Source organism: Dermacentor albipictus, chromosome 9 (genome assembly GCF_038994185.2).
Source record: "Dermacentor albipictus isolate Rhodes 1998 colony chromosome 9, USDA_Dalb.pri_finalv2, whole genome shotgun sequence".
In the NCBI taxonomy this organism is placed as follows: Eukaryota; Metazoa; Arthropoda; class Arachnida; order Ixodida; family Ixodidae; genus Dermacentor; species Dermacentor albipictus.
Window position 1 is genome coordinate 521,351 of NC_091829.1, and position 22,146 is coordinate 543,496.

General features: G+C 44.3%; 1 protein-coding gene across 4 annotated transcripts in view; it reads right to left on the reverse strand.

Annotated features, from left to right (window-relative positions):
• LOC135909208 (zinc finger Ran-binding domain-containing protein 2) overlaps positions 1 to 22,146 on the reverse strand; it is a 119,625-nt gene that overhangs the window by 86,842 nt on the left and 10,637 nt on the right. For 3 of the 4 annotated variants that reach the window (XM_065441069.2, XM_065441071.2, XM_065441070.2), the window contains exon 2: positions 5,576 to 5,628. The exons of the other annotated variant lie outside the window; for it this stretch is intronic. In XM_065441069.2, coding sequence (XP_065297141.1) covers positions 5,576 to 5,628 — 53 coding nt within the window. The remainder of the gene's footprint in view (positions 1 to 5,575; positions 5,629 to 22,146) is intronic. 4 annotated transcript variants of the gene reach the window in all.

Genomic DNA, 22,146 nt, shown 5'->3' on the forward strand with positions numbered 1-22,146 from the left:
AAGCCCAGGATGCGAAGCATACTAGCCTTTATTTTAACGCGACAGCGTTAAGGAGCTCGTGTCGCAGAAAAGCTGGTGTCGTCGGCGTCGGCTCAGGCGTGCGGCGCTTGCTCAGGCACACATTTCATTGTCGCGCCGAACGCTGCGTTGCTCGACGCTCACCGCGTCCGATGCGGGGCGCGTAGTCGCTGCGCCGTAGCAAAGCCACATAGAAACATTCTCTGTAGCACGCCGCAACCTTCGCTTCTCATTCCAACGAGCAGCTCTGCCTCCAGGAGGCATCTCACCTCGTGAGTGTCTAGCAGAGGCAAGCGCAGCTGCTTATATACCGCCGCGACGCCGCGAGCGACGGCGCGAGTTGGAGCCCCGTTTCTCCTCTGTTGTGACGTCACGGTGTCACGTAGTCAGCCTTGAAGGCGACGCCGCGAGCGACGGCGCGAGTTGGAGCCCCGTTTCTCCTCTGTCGTGACGTCACGGTGTCACGTGGTATTGAAGGCGACACCGCCGCGCCTGAGGAGCTGGGTTGAGCTCTCGTAATATGCTTCGCATAAAATGACCCCTCCCCTGCCTTTTTTTTTTTGCAATCTTTACTCTGGACTGCAATGAAGCGGTGATGTGCTTAAAAAAGCATGGAAGCACTTGGACATGCTACTACAGAATTCAGAAGAGTTTTGATAATCTTCAGCTCTATCTTATTCCTATAAATGTATTCTTTAAGATGGAGCACTCTTTTGAGCAAAGGCACCACCAGCGGTATGATATCGTTACTTGTTTCTCCCTGTGCTGTGAATCACTGACAACCAACTACATGAAATACTACGATGGTCGACACTGCTGGAGCAGTTCGCTTTCGCTTGTCATGCAGCTCGATGTGCGTCATGCACCGTCAGAAAGTGCAGATATATGCGTGTGACCCTTGACTGTGCACATGTAATGCTGTCGGATTAGGCTGTGATCAGCGAATTCAGCTTGGAGCTTTCTGCTTACATGCAAGCTTCCGCCCTCCCGCCCAGTAAGCACAAAAGCAAACTTACAAAAGCACTCGCCATAGATGCTGGCATGTCACCTGCGGACCGAATCTCGGCTTCTGGCCACTAGTCAAGCCAGAGATCTCATGCCCAATCAAAGAAGCAGTTTACTGGTCCGAACACATATTAGAGGCCATTTCGCCACAATGGCCTGCCCGCCACCATGTCAGCTGTGAGCAGATTTTGTCAGGGCCATATACAATACAGCAAGGTTTAATTGGTGGTGCTTCTTGAGTATCCAATGGCAAAATTTGCTGTTTGATGCCAAGTCGACCAAGTTCTTGGTAGCAGCCAAAAGTCATTTTTAGGCCACGAAATCACTACGCCAGGAAAAGTGGGGGATAGGCGACAAATTGAATAGTGGAAAAGTTGTTCACGGCTGCCATGCCTGTCCCAATGGGCAGGTTTTGTTCGAAAAATCGAGCGAGACACCATACAGCGTCCGAAACTTTGGTCGCCGTTTTACACTGGTCATACAGGAGCGCAGGGTCTGGCTTGGCGTCAACGCGACTGCTTGCTGCCTTTAGAAAATTGAGATTGTCCAGTTGCCTAAGCAATCCGCACACGTCGGCTTGTAAGGTATTGAATATAGACAGCAACCCATGGAAGAAAGATCAATACGATCCCTTGACTTGGCCAATCGCAGAGCTAATGAAGCCACTGGTCCAGGCGAAGCCACGTTAGCTGGTGCAGTAAAAGGGCACTTGAGGGCATAGTTCCACTTTTCTTTAAAGCAAGAGCAAGTCTTTCAGAGCAGAGTGGGCATAGATTTCTCACATTTTGCTGAACTGTAGCAGGATGTAGCAGAGCTTGCCTCTCGGTGTAGTTCGGCACAATTGGCGCAGCGGTAACATCACTGCTATATATACAGTCAAACCTCGATATATCGAATTATTGCGTATGTCAAACACTTTCTATAGCACCTGGAAAATTGCATGCATTTTTATGCGAAGCATATTACGAGAGCTCAACTCCGCTCCTCAGGCGTGGCGGTGTCACCTTGAATACCACGTGACACCGTGACGTCACGACAGAGGAGAAGTGCCTTTTGCTCAACTCTTGCAAGATGGGCTGGGTGGGAATCGAGTCAGGGTCTCCGGAGTGTGAGACGGAGACGCTACCACTGAGCCACGAGTATGATGCTTCAAAGCAGTACAAAAGCGCCTCTAGTGAATGCGGTGTTGCCTTAGAAACGAGCTGTTTCTAACGCTCAGGCGTGCGTCGCTTGCTCAGGCGCACATTTCGTTGCCGCGCCGAACGCTGCGTTGCTCGACGCTCACCGCGTCCAATGCGGGGCGCGCAGTTGCTGCGCCGTAGCCCATTCTCTTACACCCCTTGGCGGGTCGACGGGAACGCTGTCGCGTTCCACTCTTGAAGGCGAAGCAGAGTAACGCATGAGTTGTTTCTTCGTCTAGCCGAACCAAATATAGCCAAGCAACAGCAGTTACCAGGCTAAACAGTGTTCAACAACTAAAATAAAGGCTAGTATGCTTCGCATCCTGGGCTTAACCTTACCTAAGCCACAGCCATTTTTTTTTTATTTCGAAAGGGGCCGGCCAAGTCCAGAATGAAGCAGGAGAGAGGAGTTCAGTTGCCGTATGACATGTTTCTGAGCGTTCGCATGCACCAGCGCATCCTGCATTTCGGAGGCTACTCGCAGGCTTTGCGGCAGTGGCTATAGAAGGTGCGAAGTCTTCTTAGGGAAGCATAACTTCCCTAAGAAGTTATGCTTTTTGCTTTAAAATAGCAAAAAAAATTCTGTTAGCGAGGCTTCTGGGAACATGTGAGCCAAATATTATTGCACTGCATGCAGCAATAAATTAACAATCTGACGTCAAAAGCAGTGAATGGTTGCTTGCTCTCACATCTGTAATGTAATCATCATAAGCAGTTGGCGAAAAAACGCCAGTGGCTGATTTTGTAATCCCAAGAACATTCTCAGTAATACTTAATTGCTAAATTTTAGTCAAATAAATTAAAAATACATGGGTCTGTGATCTCAAAGACATTATTCTCATTTCATCTTTGTACTGTGTGTAGCTGTGTCTGCTGCGCTTGGTCTCCGAGATGACAGCGACATGCTGCACAGCGCAGCCTGCCGTAGCCACCACCAGGTTCCACAGCTCGCATTTTTGTCGCCGTGACACTCTTTTGGCCGAGGCTTTGCCCTCTTGGCTTCTCTGCTGTGTAGCTCCCAGAGCACTAGTAATAGTGAGACCATTTTATGATGATTGAAAGTGCTTCAGGGCTTCTTTAAATGCTTGACCTGTACAGCCAGCATTCCCTCCTCCGACAACTTGGCATTGCTACTTGTTCCTCAGCCACACAAGATATTACTATGACGGCCTAGGGCCTTTGCTTGCACAAGCACCTAAACCTAACAATATCAGCAAGTGGCCATGCAAGCGTGATATTGAAGCAAATGGTGCACCGTACTTATAGCTTGTTCTCTTGATATCCTTATATGCCATTTCTGCTTATTGTCATGAATTTCCATCTCCCGCCTTCCCCGTGTTTTCCCTGGATATCTGCGCATCTTAACATAATTCTTTCAATGCTTCCTTACAGCACCTACTAGGCAAGTGTGTACAATATGACAAGTTACTCGGTATTCCACTACACTCCTCAAATTGGACTGGCTAAGTACCAAAGCTATAAGCGACACATTAGTTGAGGGCACTAGTATAATTTTCACTGTGTTATTAGTGCATTTTAAACACGCCTAAATCCATGTAAATGAGCACTTTTACATATCCACTAGAATGCAACTGTGACTGAATAAAAAGTTAACCAGACACCATGCACTGCAGGAATCAGTGCTATGCAAAGCATTTCGCTGGCAGATGGTTACCCAGAATCATTCAGAATTACACCAAGCGTTACTGGGTGGGCCAATGAATAAAGGGAAAATCAGACATCCACCCGTTCGTAGCAATTGCTACAAAGGAAACCCATAAAGGTTCCCCGAAAGAAAAGCCTCATAGTTGAAGAAAATTTGTCCTGGTCCGGGACTCGAACCCAGGACCACCGCCTTTCCGGGGCAGCCGCTCTACCATCTGAGCTAATCAGGCGGCTAGCAGAAGGCAGGGCGAAGTCGAATTTGTCGACAACACGAAGCAAACGCAAGAGTTTTGACGTAGTGGTTCTGCGGAAACCTGCAAGATAGAGAGAAGTAATGAATAAAGGGAAAATCAGACATCCACCCGTTCGTAACAATTGCTACAAAGGAATGGGTTTCCTTAGTAGCAATACGTAGCAATGCTACAATGGGTTTCCTTTGTAGCAATTGCTACGAACGGGTGGATGTCTGATTTTCCCTTTGTTCATTACTTCTCTCTACCTTGCAGGTTTCCGCAGAACCACTGTGTCAAAACTCCTGGGTGGGCCAATGTGTTTGTGTAAGATGAACAGCTATTTGTCCGACTCAAGCATGTGCGTGACGACGGCAGCAAGGCGATGGTGACGATTGTGTGACGCCAATGGCATGATTTTGTACTTCGGCCATTTGACGTGAGCTTAGGACACATCACTTGTTGGGTTCTACATAAGTACTAGATGAGTTTAAGTGACAGAAACATGGATTGTGACGTCATCAGCTACTACACGTTATACGATCATACATACTATGGCTATGCCTTATGGTGTATGTTAAAAAGATGAGGACATTCTCACTACAACGATGAAACATTAAGAAAACTTGGTTTACTTGGGCTGATCATGAAGGCAGCACAGCGCTGCACAGTTTCTACATAGTGATAGCTGCTGTGAAAAAGAAATTACTGGGGAATGTTTGTTTACTTATTTGGGACATACTGCTAGCCTTAACGAAGACTTTGGTAGGAAAGGGTGCATTCATAAAAGGGAAAAATACATCATTCACACACGGTTCAACGATAATCGTTTACAAGAGGTCTGGGCTTTGGTTTAAAAACAAGCTTATTCATACACACATACAGCAATATAGACAATGCACTTCTTGGCGATAATAGAACACAATGTAAAAACCACAGTTCGTCATGCAGTAACAAAGATATGATCAGACAGCTTAGTCAAAAAAAGAATCAAGGGTCACACAATGAACAACCTCTTGTGGTAACACATGTCAGCCGATCCCGGAAATGGTGCAGTATAACACAGCATCTCAAAGCATGAGCCGTCACGAAAAAACACGAGGAACTGGCATGTGACGCAAGCGTCTAACATCTCAAAGAGCAAGTCGGCTTTTGCACAGGAGGAGTATGCGTGTGATCGTGGCCTGTAGTTAGAAAATTGGTCTGCTGTTCTCGGAGGCCAAGGTTCAATTCCACTGTCGGTCATGCATATTGTTTATTACAGAAGTCTGAAGTGTGGAGAGACAGGAAGCACCCATCTACCGCAAAGTGCCTGGAATGAAGCAAAGAATGCTTCACATTAAAATAAAACCTATGACGTGCTCAGGAGCACGCCATCACCTTTGAAGCAATACCAAAGACACAGACTCTGCAGTGTCAAGTGCACACATAGCTAGCAGATGTGCATTCACTATGAGTGTACTTCAGGCCACCCACCTTTACCACAACGATTGCAGCTGGTCCTGCGTGCAAAGTTGACGTTGCCACACCTGCAGCAGAAACATAATGAGTACTAGCCTGAACTTGTCGCACCTTCCACTGCAGATGACAACAATCAAGTGGGATGGTTACATGCAGCAAGAGAGTACCGGCAGCATGGCAAGAGCTGGCAACTAACTACAAAGGTACTCATAATATTCCACAGTCCTTGTGGATAATTTTCATTCCCATAATAAGATGTTGATCTGGGTTAGTTGGGATTGTGAATACATGACAGCTATCAGCCCAAAATAAGCACACGAGGACAAGGAATGAATAGAACATAGACAGAGCTACCTTGAACTTTTCCCATAACCACATATTAAGAAGCCAACAAAGATACCAAGGACAACATAGGGGAAATTACTTGTACTTACTAAATAAAATAAAGAAACAGTACATTAATAGAAATGAAAGTGGATGAAAAAACAATTGAGTGGTGGTGCTGCCCAACACTCCCAGGGTTAGTTCCAGCAGCAAAACATAAATACACCAGAAAGTAGATGGGGAAATGGCACCGCAGTAGCTCAACTGGTATGAGCATCGCACGCGTTATGTAAAGACGTGTTTTTGTATCCCACCTGTATCGTATCTGATGAAAGCGCATGTGCTATCTACATGCACGATTGCCACATGCATATACGTGCCCCTCACTGTTACTAACCCTTTCCACCTTTGACTATAAATAATGATGCAGAATGAAGGCGTGGGTGATTTTGCTTCTTGACAACCCAGCTGTCCAGTCTGTTTGTTGCACACGAGAACGAAACATGGTGTGAGAAGTAGGATGCAAGGCTATCAGCTCAAGCAAATGGTACCTGGGATAGGTGAGGCGGAGCCTTTTGAGCAGTTTCTACGCGAGTTGAAAAACAAGAGCAGCACTGCAACTTTGAGACCATGGCAGGCTTAGCAGGCGCAAAGTTTTTTTCGCGTCTCGACGCTAATGCGGGATTTTATCAAATCGCATTAGACTAACAGTCATCGAAGACATGCACATTTGCGACGCCCTTCTGCCACTATCGCTTTCTTCGACTACCCTTCAGTATAGCTTCGGCTAGTGAAGTGTTTCAAAAAACCCTTAACGAGGTTTTTGATGGCCTGCCCGGTGTACGCGTGTACGTAGACGATGTGTTAATGTAGGGAGGGACCAGGGCCGAACACGATGAGAGGCTGCGCAGAGCATTAGAAGCAGCTGAAAAAGCAGGCCTTGCCTTCAATGCATCCAAGTGTCGCTTTGGCCTGCAAGAAGTACTGTTCCTGGGTGACATTGTTAGCGACAAGGGCATTAGGCCAAATCCAGATCTCGTTGACGGTCTTTTAAAAATGCCAAAACCTCAGGACAAATTCGCGGTATGAAGACTACTGGGAGTCGTCAACTACGTCAGCAAATACCTACTGTCACTCTCGCAGCGTACGTCTACTTTATGAACCCTCGTCAAACAAGGCGTCGTCTTTGATTGGACACCAACCCATGAAAAAGAATGGCAGACTATATGTTGGGATTTAAGTAATGCACCATTGCTTGCTATATTTGATCCAAGTCTGGAGACAAAAGTAACTGCAGATGCCTCTCAGAGTGGTGTTGGTGCGGCGCTCCTGCAACGTCATGGGGACTGCTGGCAGCCGGTCGCCTACGCGTCAAGAGCTTTTACAGAATCGGAGCAAAGATATTCGCAGATTGAAAAAGAGACGTTGGCTTTAGCTTTCGGTTGCGAAAAGTTCAATCAATGTGTTTATGGCTGCCCCCTCATCCTCGAGAGTGACCACAGTCCACAGATAAACATATCAAAGAAAGGCATAAGTGATATGCCACCCAGAGTGCAACAATTTTTCTTGAGATTGATGAAATATGACTACACGCTAACATTTATTCCTGGCAAACAAATGGCCCTTGCTGATATGCTGTCCCGATCACCTGTTCCAGGACTCAAGGCAGCTTCAGACACGAGTGACATTGAGATCCATGCCGTCACGGTTGTATCAGCACTCGTAAGTGAAATTACAGCTAGAAAACTTACACAGGAAACGGCTCTTGATCCACATCTTGGCACTGTGTTAAGAAAGGTTGCGAAGGGAGAACCTGATGACGGCCCCCTGAAACCAGTGTCCACCGAGCTGTCCGTAGTAAACGGCATATTATTGAAAGGGACGAAAGTACTCATACCGACAAGCATACGCGGCGACATATTCAAACAGATCCACTCAGGCCATCTGGGCCAGGTAAAGTGCAAAGCTAGAGCAAGGCAAATGGTCTATTGGCCGAAACGTATTCTAAAGAAAAAAGCTGCAGGAGAGTGTTTTTGGCTGGGATTGTTAAATTACAGGGCGAGTCCTGTTGAAGATGGCCAGTCTCCAGGGGAACTGCTGCAAGGAAGGCGGCTGTGCACACTATTGCCAGACTTCAATCCAATGTCGGCGACTCTCGTCAAGAAACACTGGCAGAGAAGTTGTCATAGGCACACCTTACCAGGCCTCAGCAACAATGACGCGGTACGCTTGAATGGAACATCATGGGCCAGGAAAGCCAAGGTGGTCGAATCGGCTGGCCCATGATCCTTCTATGTGCGCACAGAGAACAATACTCTGCTGAGACGCAACCGTCGGCATCTTCTGGCGACGAAGGAATCATAAGAGGTTGGCTCATTCGACGACGAAGATATGACCGAAAACCAGACCCCATTTCAAAGTGTAGCGTCAACTACTACTGCAGCCTCGCCCGTGGTAGCTCAACAGCCGTCTCCTCAACCACTGCGACGCAGCCAACAACAGACACGGCAGCCAGAGCGTCTGGGTTATGACCAGCAGTTCCAGCAGACAGGCCAGCGGTATTAATTTCGTCATGTAATTACTGTTTGGAAAGAGGATGTATCGTATCTGATGAAAGCGCATGTGCTATCTACATGCACGATTGCCACGTGCATATACCTGCCCCTCACTGTTACTAACCCTTTCCACCTTCGACTATAAATAACGATGCAAAATAAAGGCGTGGGTGACTTTGCTTCTTGACAACCCAGCTGTCAAGTCTGTTCGTTGCACACGAGAACGAAACACCACCTGCGGTCAGTTGTTTTTTCATCCATTTTCATTTCCATTACTATATAATTTCTTTATTTCAATCAGTAAGTACAAGTAATTTCCCCTATGTTGTCCTCGGTATCTTTGTCTGTTGGCTTATTATATGATTAATAAAAATTGGGCCCCTCAGTTCTCTTTCTTCTTGTTCATCTCATAACCACAGTAGCTCTATATCAAGGAACACGTGGCAGCACTATACATTAAGTGCATACTTATGGAAGTGTTTGTGACAATGACCCAAGTGAGAGTGCCAAAAAGGATCAGCTTTCCTCAATATTTCCAGATCTTTAATTAAATTTAATTGCGGGGCTTGATGTCCCAAAACTGCTCAGTAGGTTTTGAGGGACTCCAGAGTGGAGAGATCCAAATTAAAGCAAGAATGCTTGTGTATTGTGCTTTGGGTGCAGAATAAAGAATCACCAAGTGGTCAATTTGTAGATTTAAAGCTTCTAGGAGCTACACGAAGTAAAAGGTTTGATAATTATTAGCTCATGTGTTTGTGATTAATCATAATGGCATGTGTGTCGCCAAAGGTAAAAATGAACGCTGACAATATGCAGTTTTGACTTCCATATGGAAGCCTTCTTCACTATAAAGAAACAAAATTGGTAGCTGATTATCTATGCTTGAATAGATAGCGCATTGTTGTGTATGGCAGCACATATGGACAAAGGATGCTTCATTGGCAAACTTGCAGCTATGCAATGCCATACAGGCTTCATTGTCTTTTGACACCAAAGAGCTGGCGACGAAACCAGCGTCACCTGAAGCTAATTATGTGTCTCATCTTCATCTGTTTGAGGAACCAGAGCTGACGAACGAGACGAGTTCTGAGACCCCGAACTCTAGTGGGTCATCGGTCATGTGCAACATGTAGAGAGCCTACGCTGACGACTTTGTGGGAACAGTGTCAAAGCCGGTTTCACATGACATTGCATTTTCATTGCATCTAGGGCAGGCCACCAGAGGCGGAGTCCAGTGAGGTGGTGCGACACCAAGGGTGTGATTATGCAGACTGTGTGACAGTTACAATTGGCAGAGAAGAAGGACATTGAATTCCCTCAACGAGTGAAAGGGGGAAATGAACTGGTTAAATATGGGAGCTGGAGTGTGGAAGAGGATGCTCGGACATGCAAAGGTGTTAGCACGTAGTGGGCTCAGAAAATCATGGAGTTGTTCTTGTAAATGACTATCATGTAAATTTGTACATACACAGTCTATCTACTAAATTTCAAGCCTGGTATTACCAGAAAATAATGCAGAAGACAGTTGCCTTGATTGGCTGCTAATTTTCAATATATGACTTTCCTTGTTACATACAAGCAATTGCAAGGCTGCATAGTTTCTGGATTCCTTTGTGGAAGTCCTCTTCTCTGGAAGTGTTGCCCATTGAATATCCGAAATTGAGTCAAAATGTTTTCCTTTCCATGTCATTTGAACCTTCAGAAAAAAAGAAAAGTCTGCTGGCACCCGGTCAGGAGAGTAGGGCAGATGGTTGAAACATGTCACCTGTTTTTTTTGCCAACAATGTCTCTACTTCAATGGCTTTGTGGCATGGTACATAGTTGTGCAACAAGAGCCAGTCACCTGAATGAACAATTCCTGGACGAATCTGTTGCATTCTCTACAGAATGCATGCTAAAATGTCTCTGTACATCGTAGCATTCACAGTTTGTCCTTCTGGAATGAACTCTTTATGCACAACACCTTGTCAGTCGAAAAACACCACTAGCATTGTCTTCAGACGTGACTTCTGGATGCGGATCCATATTTTTTGGTAGTGGAGAATTCTCTTTGTGGCAGGATTATATGTGTGGAAGAGTGATTCATCACCAGTTACAATTTTCTTAGACCATTCTTGGTCATTTTCAGCCATTTGGACCCCCTCCTGACACGAAGACAGCCGGTATTTTTGCTCTGCTGTCACACTGTGAGGCACAAATCTGGAACAAATCTTCCTCTTCTGTAGATCTTGTTTTACAATCTTCTGAATATTTGTAGTATCATTGCCAATGTTCAGGTCCTCCACAACCATCCTGAAGAACTGAAAGCGATTTTCAGCCAGCTTTTCCTGCACCTTTTCAACATTTTTGTCGGTCTGAACAGTCACCACATAGCCACGTCTGTGCTTGTCTGTGACCGCCTCCCGACCTTCAAGAAAATGATGATGCCATACGAAAACATTTGATGAAGAAAGCATCATTGTTGTAAACTGTTTGAATCATGTTCATGGTCTCCATGGCTGTTTTGCCAAGTTCTACGCAAAACTTAATGGCTACTCTCTACTCAACTTTACTATCCATGACAAACAAACAAACAAGCACAGCTCACTGAAATCACTGGAACTCACAAAATTTGGAACAGAAATTCGTGAATTCTTCACACAATGCACTCGGCACTAAAACCTACACACAATACCCGCTTAGTGGCTCCACAGCTTATCTTAGTCTTGCCAGTCCTGAAATTGGGTAGATACACTGTGCAAAACCCTTTTTCTCATTGCTCGGCATCGTTCTGGACCTCTCTTTCTCCCGGCACCTGGCACAGCACCAGCCATGGAACCTTCGTGGCCCCTCGGACCCCTGACTTCACAACAGCTTGCAGCAATCATAAATGGAAGTTGCATTGTGGTTAACTCTTTCAGGCACCGATCAAGTCTGTTGATTGAAAACTTACTTTCACGGCATTGCATGCAGCTTGAGAATCATAAAAAGCATACAGCTCCAGAACAGATTAAGAATTTTCAATTTTTCAGTGTTTCGTGAACTTCAGAGAATGCAGATTCCATGCAAAAACTCACATGATTATCAGATATGAGAACTTAAGCTATTTCATGTCTAGCACGCTTGAAAGGCACTTATCCAGGCACTTTAAAGTTATGCCTGGTGCAACAGATTGTGAAAAACAATGAAAGAACTGAACTCACTACACAGGACGACATACTCAAACCAAGAAAAAACACACAACCATCTACCTTCTCCTGCTGATGAGGAAAATTTGTGCAAAAAAAGACAATGTACACATGCATGCTTTAGCGTGGTTAGAAAGTTGGCCTCGCAGCATGTTTCGGATTTTTTTTTTATTTGTGTGCAATGTATTCAGACAGCAATGAAAGTTTGCTGCTACATTTTTTTCACAATGTCACACTCAGGCCAGCCGACGTGTGGGCACGTCGGCTGGCCTCCTCTCAACATGAAGCTAAATCCGTTCCTGTTCTTCATGCAGTTCCTTCTTGGCTGGACAGTGACGGTCGGCGCATCACAAGATGCAGCACAGCCCTTTATCATCGCTACCGCCCCTCCTCAAGATTACGCACAACTGGCAGCCCTACGACACCTGGGCGTCATCGCATCGTGGACTATCAACGTCACCCGCAGCTATAAAGAGCCCGCCTTGGTCACGACAATCCAGTGGGCACGTCGGCTGGCTTCCTGTCAACATGAGGCTAAATCCGTTCCTGTTCTTCATGCAGGTTAGTAACGAAGCTTGTACTGTGAAATCGGACAACCCGTGCTTTTTCCAGCTGACGTGCCCACACTGTCTTTGCATTCTCTGTTTGAATGTTCGAAATGTATTATCGCTACTGATTTTAAGTGGGGACATGGAACCGAACACTGGTCCCACGGTAGACCAACAACTCACCGAGTTACTTAAAGGGCAAAAAAGCATCCAAAACAGACTCGACGAAATTGAAACCAAGCTTAATATTGTTGAGGCCGCCACATTAGCTATCACAGAAGTTAAAACTGAGGTGCTTAGGCTTGAAGAGACTATTCAAACTATGGAAAGTAAGCTGATAGAACTAGAAGACCGATCCAGAAAAAATAACATTATCGTGTTCGGTGTAAAAGAGCAAGATGATGAAACGACAGATGATTTGACTGAAAAGGTGGTTAACGGCGTTTTCAGCGAGACCGTAGACATGACTGTTTCTTCGGTCAAACAGATTCAGAGGATAGGCCGCAAGCAACTCAACAAATGCTGTCCCGTGATATTAAACTGATGGACCACCATGAAAAGATGACCATTTTGAAAATTTGTCGCAAGCTGAAAGGGAAAGATGTCTGGATTTCGGAAGATTTCTCAGCCCCAACCAGACTAAAACGTCAGAAACTCTGGCAGAGCATCTCAGAATTAAGAAAAGCAGGCGGCAAAGCCCAGTTGGTCTACGACAAAATTAAAATTAATGACGAACTATTCGAATGGGATGCTACAGAAAATAAAAGGGTTCCTGTTAGAAAGCCTGATGTCAGCAAGAAGCAATGAACTGAAACTGGCAATAAACAACCATTTCGTTGCCTGAACCTTAATGCCCATAGCATTATGAATAAGTCCGAAGAAATAGAAAGCATCATTCTGACATACAAACCACATTTAATAATAATAACCGAGACTTGGCTGCATAGTGAAATCAGCGACGATGAGGTAACGCCACCTGGCTATCAAATTCACCGCACGGATAGGGATTCCCGAGGCGGTGGTGTCGCAATTATCTTTCAAGAAACGCTACACGTGAAGAAGCTTCCTGGCGTACCTGGTATCGAGAATGTAATCTTAAAAGTCTTTCTTGATTACCTTAGTCTCGTAATAGCAGGATTTTACAGGCCGCCTAACACAGGTAATTCCTTTTTTGAGAAAGTTAATTTTTATGCGCTAGCAAAAGTTATTCTTGGAATTTGATTCTCAGTGGCGATTTTAATGTACCGTCCATAAACTGGAACAGTAATTTCCCAGACCCCTTATGCAGCTCTGCCGAGCCTTTTGATGATATCCTTTTCCATGACCTAACACAACTAGTTACCAAACCAACACGGATACAAGGGGAAACCATGTCTATTTTAGATCTTTTTCTTGTCAGCAATAGCATCCTTAATCGCAGTCCGAAAATGTATGTTCTTGACAGTATATCTGATCACAATATGGTAACCTTAAATGTAGATTTGAATTGTATAAAGAAAATCAAGAAACAGGAATCTATGGTACCGATTTTTGCACGTTCTGATGATGTTAGTATATTAGACCAACTTGACATCTCGTTTTCACAATTTGTTGTCCTCTCTGAGTCTAGGGAAATTTCCGTTGATGATTTGTGGCTTGTCTTCAAAAACCTTGTTTTAAGGTGCATACAAGATTTCGTACCATTCCGACAGAAGTATGTGCAACGCTCAAACCCATGGATGACTAAAGACATTGTACGCTTGGGACGAAAGATGAAAAAGATCCGAAGGAAACTTCGTCGTAGGCACTCCGAAAATACCGCGCAAAAACTTTCCGACATGCGCAGACAGTTAAAACACACTATCAAAAATGCTAAGTTACATTATCACAGTGTAACTATGAAAAACTTTCTTCTTTCGTCCCCAGCAACATTTTGGCGTCATTTCAAACTAAAAAAAGAGTACGATATCGCATCTATGTATTGATGGTAGACCTGTTAAGGATCCATTTGCCATTGCCAGTTCATTCAATGATTACTTCTGTTCGGTTTTCACTAAAGATGACGGCAATCAGCCACACTTTACACTACCTCACGAATGCACTGCTATAGGTGACATATCAATAACTGAGGAAGGTGTTTTCTCGCTTCTTTTGAAAGTGGACAGCAAAAAATCCCCTGGAATAGATGGCATACCGAATGCCTTTCTCATTAGGTATGCCGAATGGTACTCGAAATATTTAACCATAATATTTAAAGAATCCTAACGGCGAGCCGAACTTCCACATGATTGGAAGTATGGAAGAATCGTCCCCGTTCCTAAATCACAAAATCCATCACATATTGCGATATATCGGCCTATCTCCATTTTATGCACATGTGTGAAGACATTTGAACATGTCATCTTTAAACATACATCGGAGTTTCTTGAAAATAACAACCTGATAGATTCCAGACAGCATGGTTTTCGCAGGAACCTGTCAACGGTAACACAACTGCTCGAAACCGTTCATGATTTTGCCGCATCATTAGATAAGCAAAGCCAGGTAGACATTATATTCTTAGATTTCGAGAAAGCCTTTGATCGCGTGTCCCATCCTAAACTGCTTGTCAAAATGAAATCAATATTCAAGAACACTACATTAATATCCTGGATAGAAGCATATCTTTCATTGCGACAGCAGAGTGTTTCCATCGACAGCATTAGTTCCAGTCCGGCCCCAGTTTTGTCAGGCAAACCGCAGGGATCCATCCTGGGACCACGGTTCTCAATTTTTATTAATGACATTACTCAAGACATACCAGTGAAAGCTAAGTTGTTTGCTGGCGATTGTATATTGTATAATGTAATTCAGTGTCCGAATGACCAGGTTCTTCTAAATTCATCTCTATCTAAAATAGACCGTTGGTGTTCTGAGTGGCAAATGAAGGTAAATGAGAAAACCGTATCAATGACAATATCAAGAAAACGGATTCCCCTACACTTTCAATATTCAATAAACGGCCGCAGTCTTTCTTCAGTAGAGTTATAAATACTTGGGTGTCATGGTCATGTCTGATCTCAGGTGAAACACACATATTAACTACATACAAAAAAAAAAGGCCATGAAGAAGCTAGGGTATCTGAAACGTTCCCTATGTCTATCGACAGAAGAAGTAAAGTTACTGGCATATAAAACATTTATTAGGCCGATTCTTGAATATGCTTCCATCTTATGGGACCCATTTACTGAAGTAAATATAAGAAAACTCGAAAGTGTCCAAAGAAAATCAATAAGATTCGTCTTTAATTCATACAGCTGGCACACATCTTTGACTCAGCTGCTAGAAAAAGTTAATTTAGAAACACTTATACTAAGACGTCATCGTGATAGGTTGAAATATATGTATTTAACATATCATGATCATCTGCGTATCAATAAGGAATTGTACACTCCACAGGTGACTCGTCGTTCCACACGAGGAAATCACTCGAAAAAAGTTAAAGAATTCACCTGCAGAACCGATTGCTTCAGTAATTCATTTTTTCCTCCAACTATTCGAGAATGTAACCGGCTCAGTGCACACATTGTCGAGAAACCCACCATACAGTCATTCCTAAGTGCTTTATAATTCCACCAGCCTTCGATTTTCAGCAACACTTGTCATCTCGCGACATATGCTATGGTTCCCCCGCAAAATGCTTCGATAAGTGATGAATTACAGCAGTTTGTCATATCGAGCGATGCGCATGCGCAGCTTGAATGGTCCGTGTTCTGATTTAGTTTTTCCTTGTAAAGCCCTCAGTCAATAAATCATTGTACAATTTTATATCTGTAGCACGGGTTTGTATGCAAGCGACGTGCAAACTATCGGTCTTTCGCTGCTTTTCAGTGCGTAGTGCGAGCCTTGTGTAATGTGTTCTTGTCTTCTTATTTTTGATCATTTCTTCATATGTACTGTCCACTCCTGCCTACGGCCTTCTCTGAAAGCTGGCAGTATTTGTCAAATAAATAAATAAATGTATTTTGACCCACAGCAAGAAGCGACAGCGCTATATGGTCTGTCTGTTGTGTCGCTTGAATATTGCGTTCATGAGGTTGACTCTTTAGTGTGAGCTTTGCAAGACAGCAAAACAAGTGCAGCACTACTTGATACCCAAACTACCAAAATGCGCGAGTGCGGGCGGCATGAGGTCGAGCTAGAACTAAACTTTTTGATCATCCGCCATGACGTTAAGTAGTAATATCAATGAGGTTTTTTTCTAAGAACTGAATAGAACTGGACAACTAGCATTTTCTTCCATCTTACAATGCAATGCAACAATATTTTTATTATCCATGGTTGAGTATAAGTGGCATAATTAAAATGAGGAGTTGCTATGTCATTGGACTAGCACTAGATTGGGCTAGCACTAGAATATTTCAGTAGTCTCAAATTGTGTTCTACATTAACCTCAATTTCTTGCTTACTAAAGCTCCGTTATCGATTATACTGGCGCCTTAAACATTTCTGAGTATTTTTCTAACCACTTTAACTTGAGTTATGATGTGGTTTTAGTGATCCTTTGAGTTCAGCAAGGGTGCAGGTGACATCAACAGAGTTTTCCGACAGAGTTTTCAAGCAGCCGGAACTGGAATATGGAGCACGGACAAGGAAGCACTTTAAGCAAGCCACTAAGGGGAGCATCTCACAAGAGCATATAAGGGCTTTTGGCAGCTCTAAAACTGAGCAAAACAGAAGAATGATTGAAGCTGCTGCTGCTGAGCAATGATGGGTAACGGGTCTTTGGTGAACATGTTCCAGCACATAAGAAAAAAATAAAACAGGTGTAGAGAAAGAAGGATGATAGAACAGGTAGAGAGCCACTCAGGAAATAAAGTAGCATGCTTTAGAACTTTGAAAGGTCTTTCTCTCAGTTTGAACTTTTACCTGAAACTTAGAATCCAGGGCAACTACCTTTTCTAAACTGCGTTGCCAAAACAAGCTTGCAAGGTGGTTTCAAGACAAATTCAACAGAACAAAAAAGTAATTTCTGACATACACTAGAAACAGCAGTTTATAAATTATGCAATGTTTACAAAAAATGCATAAAATGGCAAGATGATGCCATTACCCTGTATTATAGGACATCCATAAAGCACTCATCAAAAAAAAAAAATTGAATATATCTTAATCACTTTAGAAGTGATAGTTTTTCTAAGCTGACATGCTTAGTTGTACAATTTGACAAACGTTACTTCTTTTTCATGTGTACTACAGCAATAAAATTTCATATATGTTACATAGGCAGTGTTTATTCATCCTGGAAAATTTCATCAAAATCAGCACACTGGCTCTAAAGTTTACCTTTAAAGGGACCCTGAAATGATTTTGGCGATTTTCTGCAAACGTACTGAGTCGTTAGAGTAGGTCCTTCTGATCATTAATTGACACATCTAAGTGATCTGCGTAAAGCGTGTAATTTATTATAAGGTTTTAAAAATGCACATCGCTGTCGATCGCAGCGCACTGCTCGGCGGAATTTTAAGCCGCCCCTACCCATATGATGCAAATAACCCATATGACGTCACATGGGCGAGCTATCTGATTGGCTGACCAGGGCGCGTGGTCGATAATTTTTCCAACTTTATGGTGAACAAATGATGCTCGTAATAGTTGGAATGTTAGTTACTTTGTTTTTGTAAAAAGAAAATAACTAAAAGAGAATACACAACAATAGTTTTTTAGTACACTTGAGCACTTCCGGCAAACAGCAAGTGTCGTCTGCTTGTGTTACAACGTGCGCAGTCTTTGACGAGAGCTCCGCCGTCAGTGTCGATCAGTCTTTTCGAGAGCACGATGAATCACCCTTGTTGCGTTTGGGCTGCAGACGTAGCGACTGGAAAGATGTGAAGTTGCGAAATCGTGTCTCTCTGCAAGGCAGCATACGAGCGAACTGGCTGCTGCGCATCGGACTGCGGCTATCCGATAGGCGCCAGGATTTGCACGTTTGTGGCCGTCACTTTACAGCGGAAGATTACTAACGCAATAGCGTTTCGCAAGTCCGGTAAACACAAGCGCAAGGGGACAGGGTGTGGCCGCTTGACTGCGCCGGGATGAGCCATGAGATGAGCAGAAAGGTGAATGTGAATGGTCTGCACGGTGCAGCCACCTGGTGGCACAGAGCTCAACCATACACAGTAGCAGCAACGAAGTGCATTCTTCTTTGCTGCTGGTGTGTATTTTTCGCAGGAGTGTAATCATCAACACGTTGTTCTTATAAATGTTTAAAATGTTTTACACTTGGTTAGAGCAATATTAGCGCTTCATTTGACTGGTTAAGCGCTGCGCCAACAAGTGTCTGGACAGTGCAGACCGATCAGGCTGCTCACGTACGTCTACTCTGAAGTTCCTTCATCAGCTTGAGTTTATGCCTCCAGTCATTTGCCGAAATGACCAGCTTGCCTGTGGTTACCGGAATACCGGGCACCTTTGGCGCTACGACAGAATGCTCGCAACGCACGCTGCTTCGATGGCTCTCGGTCGACGGCCAAGCGGCCAGCGGAGAGGTCTCGCGCGGGAGGAGGCGTGCTCCAACAACCGGAAGTGGACGATGTGACGTCGCATCGTGACGCAGGACCAGTGAAGGCGGAGCTTAGCGCCGCTCGCTCGGCGAGCGAGTTGAGGAGGAAAGGCATGGCTAGGGAGGAGGGTAACTTCTAATCGCTTGTAACTCCATTAATACGTAACTCTTCACTTAAATTGTGGTGCTAATGTTCTACTTAAGCTGTACCCTATGCGCCTACAAAATTTGTCCGAACCGTTTCAGGGGCCCTTTAAGGGCAGCATCTCCCCTAAGCATGACATCAGTCATTTACATTGGCAATGACTTGAAAAGAAGACATGACGCTGGATCTCTTTCTGCAGCTGTTATGTGTGCTCTTTTTTAGTCAATGCCAACAAAGAAAATTGAAAGAGAACTTGCAAACGTGAGAGAGAAGCATCACAAAGAAAAGTGCGCGGGTGTTTTTTGACAATAGTCCTTTTGCGAATTGGAATACTGGCAACATGGTGAAACTATCAATTTTGAAGGGATGCCCAGAACACCGATATAATGTGTTAGAAAAAAAAAAAGAAATGGCAGTTTTGCTTGAAGATGAAGCACTGAAAGAAATAACAAGGTTTGATGCCGCACTCAAGCTCGTCACACGGTGTTGTAGTAACATTGCGTAGAGAAAACATGGCACAACGCAGCACACAAGATAACTGCTACTCCATAGCAGGAGCTGTGCTTTGGCAGATACCAGGTTTGTCACAATGCTGGTGTAATGATAATGAATGCAGGCAGCAGAATTGCAGGTGTTGCACTTCAGTGGTTCACAAGATGAGACCGACAAAAAGCCCTCTGCATCTTTCAGCACCCAATGAAATGATTAGACAGATTTGGCTTGATGTTTACTGTCGGTCTAACTCAGACCAGAGTGCACACTAAGGTGTGGTATACACACAGCTGCTTGGGCACGCTAATGTACTTTCACACAACCTGTATGCCACCAACAGAAGCAAGCACAATGCCCTGGCTCTGGCAGTGCTGATTGAGTGGAGCATGACCTTGCATCCACTTGTTTTTGCTGTTATTGCAGTCACACTACAAGTCTCTGGAGGCTTTCTAACCCTCAACACGCAGACTGTGCAAGTGCCGTTGATACCAGGACTGCACGACAGCAGCATCAACAGTGTGATGATGCCTTGAGTGTCCTTATAATTATTATTTAAGTGCTATCACTGAATGTTCTGAATGAACAGGGCCCAATGCATGACAGGTGCTGAAAGAACCATAACCTCTAACTCCCTTTTAAAGCCAAATGGTAACCTTCCATTCATGCTTGCTACATGCACTAGCTGTTCAAGAAACATATTCAGCTGCTAAATTTTACATCCCTTGCTTGTGACTAAGGCTTCCATCTGGGTGCACTGCAGATCAAAATGCACCCAATTCAGCCACAGGTGACACTAATTGTCATGGCATTGACATCATTGACATGAACCAGGAAGTGCACCGATTGTGCCGCAACAGTGCGTTTGTGTATGACGGGATATATTTTAGCAAGCATGTAGCTGCACCAGTTGGAGGTTGATTCACAGCATGGGCAGTAGCTTTTTTGGGCAGGCCCCAGGCACAAAGAAAGGAAGATTAATTATTGAATGACACCAGTCAGGAGCACAATTAAAGTTATCATCAGCAGCAGCAGCCTGGTTATGCCCACTGCAGGGCAAAGGCCTCTCCCATACTTTTCCAACTGCCTTGGTCATGTACTAATTGTGGCCATGTTGTCCCTGCAAACTTCTTAATCTCATCCGCCCAGCTAATTTTCTGCCGTCCCCTGCTACGCTTCCCTTCCCTTGGAATCCAGTCCATAACCCTTAATGGCCATCGGTTATTTTCCTTCCTCATTACATGTCCTGCCCATGCCCATTTCTTTTTCTTGGTTTCAACTAAGATGTCATTAACTCACGTTTGTTCCCTCACCCAATCTGCTCTTTTCTTATTTCTTGACGTTACACCTATCATTCTTCTTTCCCTAGCTCATTGTGTCGTCCTTAATTTATGTAGAACCCTTTTTGTAAGCCTCCAGGTTTCTGCCCCGTACGTGGTACTGGTAAGACACAGCTGTTATACTGTTATACAGCTGTCAGTGCAAGGAGCTAAAAAAACAATGCACAAAGAATAAGTGAAGAGATCGTACAAATTGTTGCATAAGCATGCTGGGTGGTTGAAAGCACGATAAATGGCTAGAAACTCAAATGCAGCTGAATGATGAAGCTGTTAACATGAATGCCTCGATTGAAATGCACCTATGAGATTTTGAGCAGCCACTTCTTATGGATGGTTTTTTATGAGAGAGGTGCAACAGAATGACTGGGTGGAGGAAAGGCAAAGGCTTAGGCATGCTCATTAGATGAAGCTATAGATGAGGTATGAAGAAGTATAGAAAAAAATTAAATTATGGGGTTTTACGTGCCAAAACCGCTGTCTGACTATGAGGCATGCTGTAGTGGAAGACTCCGGACATTTCGACCACCTGGGGTTCTTTGACATGCACATAAATCTAAGTACACGGGTGTTTTTGCATTTCGCCTTCATCGAAATGCGGCCGCCGCGGCCGGGAGAAGAAGAAGCAAAGATTAAGATCAAGACATGCAGGGAGCATTTATGGATTGGCTATATGTTTGCAGAAAAAAAGACTAAGTTGAGAGTGGCTTACATACAAATAACTAGTGTTAACGGAGATCAACATAAAGAATTGATTGACTGTATTATAAGTTATAATAATGACTTCAGAAAACAAGTCAGGTAATATGAATTAGAGATATGGATGCACACGTGGAAAATCATGTCAGATATACTGATTACAGTAGTTCCCAAGTGCTGGATCAGTAAAAGGAGCAGAACCTTGTAGTAATTAACAGTCCTCATCCAGTGTTTTGGCGACGCCAAGCATGCCATTGCCTATGCCAGCCGTTCATTGAGCAAGGCCAAACAGAATTTTGCCATCACTGAGCAAGAGTGTCTCATTGTCATCTTTGCAGTCCAGAAGTTCCGCCCATATCTCTACAGGCGCCACTTCAAGATCATTACTGATCACCATTTACTATGTTGGCTGGTTGGTCACCGCGACCCGTTTGGCCGCCTTGCTCGATGGGCGCTACGTTTGCAGGAATTTGACTTTGCAGTCCGTTACAAGAGTGACCGACATCATGCAGATTCCGACTATCTTTCAAAGCTCCCTCTACCAACAAGTGCATGTGACACCGACAATTTCAATGTGTTTCTGGCCGCCATCGACAACATTCTTTTTCCCAACCTGGCCCCTTTCCGGGAAGAGCAGCGTGACGACCGCAACCTGGATGCCCTCTTTGCCTCAGGTGCTCAACTAATAATGGCCTTGTCATCCAAGATGGCCCACTCTACAAGAAGAATTATGCAGCTGATGCACCCGCCTCCTCTTAGTGGTCCCTAAGAATTTGAGAACCCACATGCTCCGTGCTATGC